Source organism: Falco cherrug, chromosome 7 (genome assembly GCF_023634085.1).
Source record: "Falco cherrug isolate bFalChe1 chromosome 7, bFalChe1.pri, whole genome shotgun sequence".
Classification (NCBI taxonomy): domain Eukaryota; kingdom Metazoa; phylum Chordata; class Aves; order Falconiformes; family Falconidae; genus Falco; species Falco cherrug.
Genome location: NC_073703.1, coordinates 26,454,601 through 26,465,858, shown reverse-complemented (window position 1 = coordinate 26,465,858; position 11,258 = coordinate 26,454,601). Strand labels below are relative to the sequence as shown.

Below are 11,258 nucleotides of genomic sequence, written 5' to 3'. Positions count from 1 at the left end.
CCCTCTGGAAGAAAAGCAGAAAGGAACAAAGGCCACACAGCAGCCCCAACCATGCACACCTAACCTCGCTCCTGCCAGCAGTATAACCCTGCGGGGGTAGCTGCTTTTCAGGTGTAAATGATAACACACTGATTTGCACCAGCTGGCTGGCTGGTTCCTTCAGCTGAAAATCTTCCAAACTCTAATGCAGTTACACCGTGTTCATGCTGCTGAAATTTTATTAACACTTTCTCCAGACACCTCTAAGCTCCCTGTCCATGGCCGTGAATCATCAGCGACGCTTGCAGTGTAATAGCCCAGCAAAAAATTAATTTGTTCATCTCCAGGTTTCTGGGAAGTGTGAGACTCGCAGAGCTGATCCCTTAGCACTTTCCCAGCAGGTTTCATCCCACACGGTCCAGGAGCACGGCATACCAAGGAAAACTGCCTGCACCCTGGAAGCAATGCCCAGCATCCCATCAGCTCCCCTCCAAGCCTCTAAATGGAATTAAAATAAGTATATTCTTCTTCATCCTTATCCACAGTGGGTTAAAAACCGCAGCAGGTTTCTCCAGAAGGCAAACTGCCTTCCTGCAAGGGCTTGGGGTGAGAAGGCAAAGCAGGAGCTGATGGTGCTTCATCCCCTGGCCCATGGCCAGCGCAGTGCACTCAAAAAACATCCTCTGCTCATGTGAACCTCTCCTGCTAATAAAATCCATCCTGTGTTTAATATGTAGTGGGTGGAGTGAGGAGCTACTGAAACTTAATTGTTTCCCCCTGCATTATGAAGAAGAATAGAGACACTCCAATGGGATCTCATTTTATTCATGGAAATAAACTCAGTCTGATTGTGTTATTTTAAATAATTCCCAGGATTCATTTCCATAGTGCAACAGGGGCAACTTCACCAGCAGGAGTGTTGTGTATTAATATTTCCCTTTAACTTAACAAGAATTCACTTTTTTTTTCCTGCTGATAATGCACAAGATGCTCATTATTTTTTGAATGTCAGCCTTATTGGAGTTATCTTTGTGCACTACTTGTTTGTAAAATAGCCAGCCTATGGTAAGGACTGCATTTTTAGTATTTTGTTTATTTTTGCCAGGTTCTCCAACTTCTCCTGTTGCCCATAATTTGAAGCTTGTGGCTACAATGTAGCCTATGCATTGAGCAGCCCCATTTGTCACTGGTTAATTAAATGTGACCCACTTCTTTCACACTGTCCTTCCTTTCCACTCCGGGGAATCACTGTTCACATGCCAGTCAGTGTTAGCACAGCAGGGCAGAATATTATTTTGATTATTTGACACAACAGTGCTGCATTTTGCAGCCAAAACCATGTGTGTGCATACGCACAAACAACATAACACACATCTTGCCGGTGCAACAATATCGCCATTGTAGGAAGCCAAAACCAGACAGTGGATGTGTCTGAATGCAGCAGGGTTAAGCTAACTCAGCTGGCCCGTCCCTCCAGACGTGATGCGTTGGTGTGGTGGATGGGACTGCAGAGTTTCTGAGGATCTGAGAGGACCTTTTCCCTTCCTCCAGGTCCAAGGAGATGGGGACTTAGAGGTGACTCACAGGTTAACTATGTGCAAGCAATGAAAGCTGCCTTTGAGCAGTGGCACTGTGGCAGTGAGCTGCGTGTGTCCACCTGTCTCCTCTGAAATGTCCCTTTTGGGCACCCCATGGGCACTGTTGGACCTGCTGCAAGGTTTGCAGCTCTGGGGACAGCGAGCATCTTCTTGGCTGGCAGGTGGACCCAGAGACAGGCAGGCGTAGTGTCTCACAGTCAAGCTTATATTTTTCTGCCAGTTTAACACAGGCCCTTCAGGAGGATGAAGGAAAACTAGTGGACCAAAGCAGGGCATGATTCAGCCACTCACAGGGAAAGGACCTGGAGGGTATTTTTTTTCCACGTTACAGCTGGCATGCCTGGTGCTCGCTGCAGGGCACAGCCCTGCTCCTCTGCAAGCCCTAGCTCTCCTGTCCTGCCTATGACCACAAGCCACAGCTCCTCATAGAAACACTATGGGGAGATGAAGCTTGTCAGCAAAGCAAGCATTTTGTTAAGGGCTCATGATACAAGATACAGGTGGGGGTGGAATATGGGTGAGAGCAGCAAATGAAGGCAGGGGCTGCTTAAAGGGTGCCCCTTTGGTGTGAGCAGAAACACCAATAGATGTGAGCATGCGAGCTTCCTACAAAGCCCAGTGAGTCCTAGCAAGCATCCTAGCAAGGTTTTGTAAGAATGGGGCAAAAAGGTTGTAGCTCTGGCCACCAGCCTGTTACTCACTCATAGCAGATGGCATGTATGTAGGCACTCAATAATTCGCTCCACCTCTACGCACCTCCAGAGACACAGAGATGGCTCTAACTGGAGCACCCACATCACCAACATGCAGCCATATCTGAATGAAATGGCTGCTGGCCCTAGAGCCCCAAACAGAGACCTGCCTCTTCACAAAGACAATGAAGAGCTTATGGACATACAGCAAACTGAGTTATCCAGGAAACAAATGCACAAAAAGCACCATATTTTAGTTGCATAGAATTGCTGTTGCAGGTGTTTCCTGCTGCCCTCTGACTCAGAGCCCAGGAAGGCTTGTGCATGGTGTAGATGTTACTATTGTGTTTCTATACTCTTACAGCTTGATGCACATGAAAGCTTTAACTGTGCATCAAAGTGGGAGAACCCTGTTCTCATGGCAGGTATTAACCGTTTCATTTGCAGTCTCTATTACTTTATTTCTGAAACAGAGCAAGTGATACATTACAGAAAGAATGAAAGACCAGAGGGTTGTTACACGGATTTGAACTCTTTGTCCCAGGAGGGTAAACCTGAATCTGCTCTGACAAGACATCCCCCCTCAGGGTGGTGTAAAACAAGCTGCACGCTTGTGTACAGAGATGTCTCCAGTCAATGAGACAGACAAACACATACCTACAGATCACTGCTTCTCTTTTCCTGAATCACAGAATGGATGTTTGGAAATTTTCCCTCTAATCCAAACTATAAGTATATTCATTGTAAAATGACAGCTTGTTTGAAGAAAAAAAGCCACCAAACCCACCTCACCCCCTGAGAGTGCTGTGGCTTCTTACTGTTGCCTCCCTCAGGGTACCAGGAGGAGGAGAGGGGTCCCTTCTGCCTGCCTGACTCAATCAGTTTGCTTCTTTCCACTTCTTTATGGGATGAAGCCTTTTACTGAAAACCAGTGGGAAGCAATATTTTGCCTGGTTGCTTGTGCTGGACTATGGTCCTGGAGAAGATGGATCTTATTCTAGATTCTACTGGGCAGTGCCCAGTGGTTGGGCTCCCTCTGTGTAAGACTGAGGGTTAGGAGGGCTGCAGCCGCTGCCATGGCACTTACCACAGAGTTACTTTTTCCAGAGGACCCAGAGCAATAACCCAGACAAAAAACGTCAGCCATGAAGCATCACACAGGCCATCAACTGTCATTATTCTGGGGTGCATGGATACCAAAAACGACAGCATTTTGATCTGAACAAATGAGAAACCCACCAGAGAGATTCAGCCCAGTTCACACAATAACATTAGACAAGTGTCTCTCCCACCAGTGACCCAAATTGTTTCATCCATGTAAATTCTTAGATGCCAGGAGGATTCTTCTCAATTCACACCATTCCTGGAGAGCAGACCTAGCCTGAAATTAGGTAGTTTGATGTAATTTATAATAGTTCTGAGACTTAAACTGCACCACTGAAGATAACAGGTGTGTCTAAAGGGTCCGTCACACTTAGTTATTTATCTAATAATTCCATCCCTTGGAGGTTCGGTCCTAAACATTGTTAAATGAGCCTGTTTCAATTTTCAGAACAAACTACATCTTATCAAGAGAGTGTGAAAAGGCACAAGGCAGATGCTGCCGAAACCTTTGGAGGATCTGGGCCATCACTTCAAACAGGTCTTTGGTGGGTATTTGCATTTCCAGCGCCGACACAAAGAAGGGAAAACCTCGCTGGCACGGCAGCTGAAACCCAAGGGCCAAGAGCAAAGCTGGGAAGAGCCTGTGCTGTCCAAAAGGAGAGTATTTGGTGTTTGTGCTCTTAACTTGCCCCTCTGCGGGTACAAGAGGTAGACGTTGTGTATGTGTTTGTGTGTGCCTGAGAGAAAATTAAAAATTACATAAAAAACGGAGGAACTCTCATTATGCTGCAACCACAGAAACTGGAGTTTTAACAAAAATACTGTACGCTGCAACACACAAGCAGAGCTGATGGTTGGCTCTTACCTGGCTATGGAGAAGAGCAACATTTTCACAGCAAGAAATGCTCCAATTTTTGTGCCGTTTCTAACGGTTAAGACTGGCATTCCACCCCTGCTTGCACCTCCACCAGAGCACAGCTGGTCATGGTCAGCTGATGTAAACACTTTCTCAGGCACAGCTCGCACCGGTGCAGCCCATCCCATGCGATACACGCAGGGACCAGACTGGCCTTACGCCTTGGGCAGGAAGGTGGGTAAGGGCGATGCTCCCACTGACTCTGCAAATGCTTCTTGTTGGGCCATCCTGTGCTGGACCTGATGATCTCCAGAGGTCTCTTCCAACCCTGGCTATTCTGTGGTTCTGTGATTCTGTAGGCTTGCCCACAATACCTCCATGTGCAAAGGTTGTCCCTCTGGGAATCAGTCTGCTCCCTGGCTCACAGAGAGCACTGTTAATGCAGATAGAAAGGCTGGGAAATGCAGTATCTGGCTTTGATGGAGTTATGCAATTCCTGTCTGGGTCACCTTAGAAGGATGAGCACTGTCCCATCATGGGGATTCCTGCTACACCTTTATAAGAATTCAAGTGGTAAATGATCCTGGCTTGAATCCAGCACCTAACAAATACCTGCCACTTTTTTAGATACTCATTCTAGGATGGTTTGCCAATTATTTATAAGCTGTTCACACACTAAACACGCCTCACATGATGCGTGCAGTCCCCAAATTCAGCAAAATTATGAGACCAAGTTAAATTATTTGGTTTTGCTGTAGTTTTGTTGGATGCTGGAAAAATCAGGCCAGTGTGGCTGATAAAGAGGGACTAGAGTAACTTGCAGAACTCACCGACACCACCAAATTACTCAGAATCTTAACGCTACTTAATGGTCTCCTTTAGTCAAAACTCAATTATTTGTAGACTTGCTCCCAACAACAAGAGAGAAAATAATTTGCTTCTGTCTGGTGCTGGATGAAATGAAAAAGCTGCCAAGAAAAGAGCTTCTGAAATAAATGGCTGCTGGAGTGTGGGAAGCATTAGAGGCCCAGAACTTTTGTTATTCAAGCAGTTAGCCTAATTCAGTTTGATAGATTTTATTTTATTTACCTCACTCCCTCCTGCAAGAGAGGGGTCTATAGCACACACTTGGTGCTACATACCACTGTACAATCCTCTTGATACTGAGATTAACCAGCCCACCGTGATGTGCTTCACCACTGGCCCCTTATTTCTGCGGGCAGAAGAGTACGGTCAGCTTTACTTAAATGGGAATATTTTGTATAAAGCGGTTCAGCTGTATTGCTAGCAAGACAGCATTGCTCACACAGCGTTGCTCACACGGGGTGGTTAATGCCAAGGCCAGAATGATGCCCTGTGTCCAGCTGCAGACCTGTGTTGGGCGCTGAGGGACCAACACTGCCGTTACCTCCCACAGGAAAGTGCTGCAGTTCATTTGCTTGGGTTCTGATGCCTTTTTACGATCGATATTCTGATAGACTAAATCATTGCAGCCCCAGCTGTGATAACCTACTGCACAGTTCCTTGAAGTGTGAGGGCTGGCTAAAATTAACCTAACGAGCAGTGAAAAACCTACCCCAGTGTCTGCTACAAGGCTATTTGCATTTTTCCCGTTAATAAAAGAGCAACCTGATGCTTGCAGATGCCTTACAGGGTGGACAACACAATGTAAACTTTTACTGGGAGCTGGGACTGTGCTCTGCCCATGACCTGCTGAGTTCAGCAAAGCCCTGGCTGTGTGCAGACGTGCTCTGCAATGTGTGGGTCCCAAAGCTCCCTGTTTCCTCCAAGGGACCCCAAGCACAGGTCCAGGAGGTTGTGCTGGGCACTGCACGCACAGCCAGGGACTGCTGGCTGCTGGTTCGACCTTCATGTCCTCCTGATGTCCTTCTGCTCTCCCAGCTCTTAACTCCATGGCTGCATCACTCGTCTGACACATGGTCTCCTCGGGCAGCCTCTGGATACAATTTGCCAGCGCTGGTGGGTCACTCTGCATCGTCTGAGCAAGAGGAGGGCCTTCATGCTTTTGGGAGAAGGGGATGGTACTGAAATAGGAACTTGTTTTGGGGTTAAAAGCAACAGATGAGCCTTGTGAGCCTTCCCAATGATAAATGAAAGCTATAAAATGAACCTGAGGGGATCTGCAGGCTGAAGGGGCGTATGCAATAGTCTGTGGGGACCTTCTTCATGACATGTTTTCCCTCCCAGAGCAAACCGCAAGTGCTGGAGCTGATGGAGCCCAGCCACAAATCCCAGTCCTATCCCTGGGAACATCCGGACGAGAACAGCTGAATTTCACAAGCCCCACATCAATTCCCAACTAACTTCAGTGGGGAGCAAATCCATTGCTATTTAGTGTCATAATGGAGAGTGATTTGGGAAACTCAGCAAACTCGGGTAGCTGTCAGCTTTGACTTGGTGAGTTATTTTAATTCTTCCCCTCTCCTTTGGTAAACTACTATCTAGTGAGATGGTTGGGTTTATGTTCACAACTTAATGTCGTCAAGCAGATCTTAGCAGTAGCTGTAATGTTTAAATATTTAACAACAAGGTACTCTAAAAAAAGGCATGTCAGATGATACTATTCAGTGGAAAACATTCCAGCACTTATCCCACAGAGATTTATGCACCTGCTTAATTTCAGACCCTGAGTTATTTTCACAAATTTAAAGTGCAGTGCTTTTATGGTAAGGTTTACTAGGTGCCTTCGCCTCTGCAGCGCCAAAGCCTGAACTTGCAGGAGAGTGTGCCAATGGTGTGCTAACAAAATGCTGCATCCCTTCTAATGGCTGTTCCACAGGGTAGAGCAGCAGCCAGTTAATGATTTCAGCCTTCAGGATCAAAAAAAGGTCTATCTGTGCTGTGAGGATCTTGGGTTTACCTGTGTGAAGTCTGGAAACAGGGTGAGAAAGGATCAGCCCTTTAGGGGTTATTGGCATGCAACCTACAAAGCAGACAATGAGGTAACGCCCCTCCTCCTTCCACCTCTGCTTGAAGTATCTCCAGCAAGGGGCAGGGATGGGACCTGGGCTTCTGCTGCCACGGCCTGCCATGGATGGGGCTTTACAGGTGAAGAAAAAGACACACTGTCCTCATAAGGTTAAAAAAGCTTTTGGAATATGTCCACATTCCATGGTGTAGGGTTGTTGGCCGTAAGACTAAGAGACTAGGGTGAAGAATAGTTGCGGGGGGACCAGAGCCCTGGGTACAAGTCTGGGATGGGCTGACCATAGCCCAGAAGATGTGGCACAGCTGTTGCTTTGAGGGCCAGTTTGTCACATGTGTGGCAGGACGGAGAGGCTGAAGGGAGAGAAAAGACTAAAGTCAACTGGAGCCTGAATGTAACCTATTGAAGACCATGCGGCAAGTGCAACCTCGGACAATCTGCTGAGGCAGATTACTCCAAATTCTCCTTGCAACTGAAAGATGGGTAAAAAGGAGCATCAGATGGACCCAGACATGCAATCTAGGACTCTCTTCAAATAGGCAGGCCAACCCAGTGAAGGTGATGAGATGCATTCGGTTGGTTTCATGGAAGAGCATAGCTTTGGTAGGCTCTCAGCAGTGCAATGGCAGCTGAGGACCTCCCCTTCCATCTTCCAGCAGTGCCCATAGCTTCCAGATGGTTCGGTCTACTGAGCTGAACCTCCCTGGGACTTGCTGTGCGGGAGGGAGCTACAGGCCTCCATCCCCCCTCACCCCTAGATGTTCCATCACCAAATGAGACATGTCCACAACTTGGGAGTCCTTCACCTCCTCTGGATAAGCAGCTCCATGACAACTGGAAGGCTTTTTGCACATGAAGCGGAAGGAAACCTGCATTAAATGTCCACCGTGCTGCCACACCCTACGCTCAAATATGAAGCTGCTTGGCAAGAGTCTGTCATTTGCTCCCGCACACTGCTGTGAGCGAGGAAGCGACCCTGCTGCCCCACACAGCAACCTGTGCTGACACCCACCCAGGGGCCACACATGATCTGTCCCGAGAAGCTGGAGCAGCTGGAGGAACTACCCCAGCTTTGCTAGTGTCACTGTCTGCTTTAACAAGGAAGCAACAACCGTGTGGATTTTGGCGTGCATCTATGTACCAGCATGAAACTCTGCAAGGCTTCCCAGCCTTCAACCTGCAGAGAAAACCTTCCTGAATTCCCCACTGACCTGGTTTCTTATGGGAAGAGGAAACGGTTGCACACAGGGTCAGCTCTGTGAACACGTCAAACCCTCACTGCAGCCAGAGGCAGCGAGAGTATCTGGAACGGCAAAGAACAGCGTGTCTCTTGAGGGGGACACAATATTTTGGAGCGCAGTCACAGTGCAATTTCAGTGCCATCCTCACAGGCTCCAGCTGGCAGCGGGTCGGCGACGGGCTCCAGCCCGTGCCGAGAGCCAGCCTACGATCTGTGGGCACAGGGCTCACGCAGAGAATGGCTGCACCTGTCCCTCCTTCCACCTCCCGCTTTCTTACCGGGTTGGGAAGAGGGAGCAGCCCCAGCAAAAAATGAATCCGGCCCCTTGCATCCACCAGTGTATTTCCAAATGATGGATTGGATGTCTTTGAGCCCCTTGGGGATGGAAGCTCAACAGAGCAATGCATTGGATCATCTCAGAAGGCAGCACTGAGGAACTCAGCCCCTGTCACCAGTGGCCAGGAGAGCACTCAACAGCGCTAGGAAAGTCCAAGCCTTGTTAACAGCATCCTGGCTCCTGCCAGTGGGGTCACAAGAAACCCTGACAGCGCAATTGCTTCTCTTCTGGAGCACATCACTTTGCCCTGGCCTCGAGTACTAATCCTTAATTGATGGAGGCAGTGGAGGAAGCTGAATGTAACTGCGTCCAAGGTGCCCATGGTTTTGGTGGAACCCTTGCAGGAGCCAAGCAAAAAGGGGAGAGGACAGGGGGCAGTCACTTCCTAACAAGTGCTTGGTTGGCTCTGCTAAAATGGAGGCAAAAGACGTTCAGCAGCACAAGTCCCATGGGACCCCAACATGTACGGCCATCAGGCGGCCTGAGTGCAGCCTGGGAAGGTGCTGGGACCCAGCGAGGTATCTCGGGTATCTGATGGAGACCAAACACCACTGAAGTGGGGAATGATCAGGTGGAACTCCAGCAGTGGGGAGCGCTGGGGTGTGCTCAGCTGCACCGCTGTCTGCCAGCGGAGCAGCTGGTCCCCTTTGTGCCCCCTCCGTGTGCCACCTCTCCTCAGGACAGGGAGTGGGCGCACCCCGGCTGCTGGCTGTCCTTAGCCCCGTGCCCTGGGGCACTCAGCCTTCAGCCAGCCCAGGGTGTTTAGCCGGTGGAGGCTGGGGACAGCGGCGCGGCCGCCCCTCGGCACCCCACGCACGCGTGTCACTAGCGGTGCTGAGCAGGGCCGGGAGCAGGTGTGAGCCCTGGGGTGCCCCTCGGCACCGGGGGAGCGGGGTGGAACGCGGGGGCAGCGAGGGGAGTGCAGGCTCAGGGCGCAGCCCGGGCCGGGCTTTGCCGGGACCGGCGGGAAATGCGCGGACGCCCGCGGCCGGGCCAGCCCCCCCCCAGCCCCGCAGCGGGGAGCGGAGCGCGCAGCCAGCGCGGGCGCAGGGCGCCCCTCACCGTTCGCACAGCACGGGAGCACCGGGCCGCACCGCGCATCCCGGGGCAGAGCTGAACGAGCCGCACCGCGCATCGGGGGGCGGAGAGAGTCACCCCGCACCGCGCATCCCGGGGGAGAGCGGGTCGCCCCGCACCGCGCATCCCGGGGGAGAGCGAGTCACTGCGCTCCGCGCGTCCCGGGGCGGAGAGAGTCACCCCGCGTCCCGGGGAAGCGCGGGTCACCCCGCACCGCGCATCCCGGGGCGGAGCGGGTGGCACCGCGCATCCAGCGGAGCGCGGCGTCCCGGCTCGGCACCGCCCGCGGCCCTGCGCGCCCGGCGGCGGCGGCGGCGCCGCGGGGACACGGGGAGGCGGCGGCGCGGCGGCGGCGGAGGAGGCGGAGGAAGGCGCGCAGCAGCGAGCCACGCAGCTTTGACGTCGCCGGGCTGCGGCTCCCCGGCCGCGGCTGCCAGCACGTATAGCACAACGTGACGGCACCCGCCACTCGCACTGACACGCGCCCTCGCACACGCAGCGCACCCGCACCCGCCGCACGGCAGAGGGACCCCCCCGCTATGGGCCCGGCCGCCGCTCCGCACGCGCGGTGAGGGCTGCTCCGGCGCGCGACAGCAGGACACGCCCCCGCGGCCCCGCGCCCCCCGACGCCCCCCTCCGCGCGCGCGGCGGGCCCCGCGCACCATGCGTGGGCCGCGGCGCTGCGATGGCATCTGATGGCCGCGGGGCGCAGGCGGCTGCGGCGGCCCCGCGCGGCGCTCGGCGGCCCCGGGAGGCGGCGGCGGCGGCGGCCGGCGCCCTGAGGGGGCTGCCGCTCTGAGGGGGGGCTCGCCCCGCGCCGCGCCGCTCCGCTCCGCGCCGCTCCGCGCCGCCCGCTGCGCAGGAGGAGGAGGCGGAGGCGGAGGAGGAGGAGGAGGAGGAGGGAGGACCGGAGCGGTGCCCGCCGCCTGCCCCCCGCCGCCCTGCCTGCGCGGGCGTGCGCGGCTCGGCCGCAGCGGAGCGCGGGGCTCCGGCGGGCGCTGCGCTGCCTCCCCCCGCCCCCCCCCTCCCGCCGGGCTGGATATGTGGATGCTCACGTGAAGATGGATGTAGCGATCGGGCTGCTGGGGCTGCTGACGGTTCTGCTGGAGGGCAGCTCCGGGCAAGGGGTGTACGGTGAGTGCGGGGCGCGGCGTGACCTTGTCGCGACTGTCGCTGGGGGTGGTGGTGGTGGGGGTGTCCCCCACCCTGCGGCCGCGGGGGCGGCGGGGCCCCCGCTGCGCGCCGCGGGAGCCGGCGGAGGCAGAGCGGAGGCAGTGCCGTTGCCATGAGACGCTGACATTTCACGGAGAAAAACGGGTCGGGGGGGTGGGGTGTCTGGCCGGTCCCGGAACGGGGCGGGTGGGCACCGCCGCCGTGGGGCTTTCTCCGCGCCCGCGGAGCGTGGCGGGGCCGCCCGGGGCCGCTGCA

The 11,258-nt window shown here is 53.6% G+C and overlaps 1 protein-coding gene across 1 annotated transcript in view; it reads left to right on the top strand.

The window, feature by feature from the left end:
- The first annotated feature begins 10,263 nt into the window (after window positions 1-10,263).
- Window positions 10,264-11,258, top strand: part of MDGA2 (MAM domain containing glycosylphosphatidylinositol anchor 2) — a 394,427-nt gene continuing 393,432 nt past the window's right edge. The window contains exon 1 of the mRNA XM_055717155.1: window positions 10,264-10,964. Within this exon, the coding sequence (XP_055573130.1) occupies window positions 10,892-10,964 (73 nt within the window). The 5' untranslated portion in view covers window positions 10,264-10,891. The remainder of the gene's footprint in view (window positions 10,965-11,258) is intronic.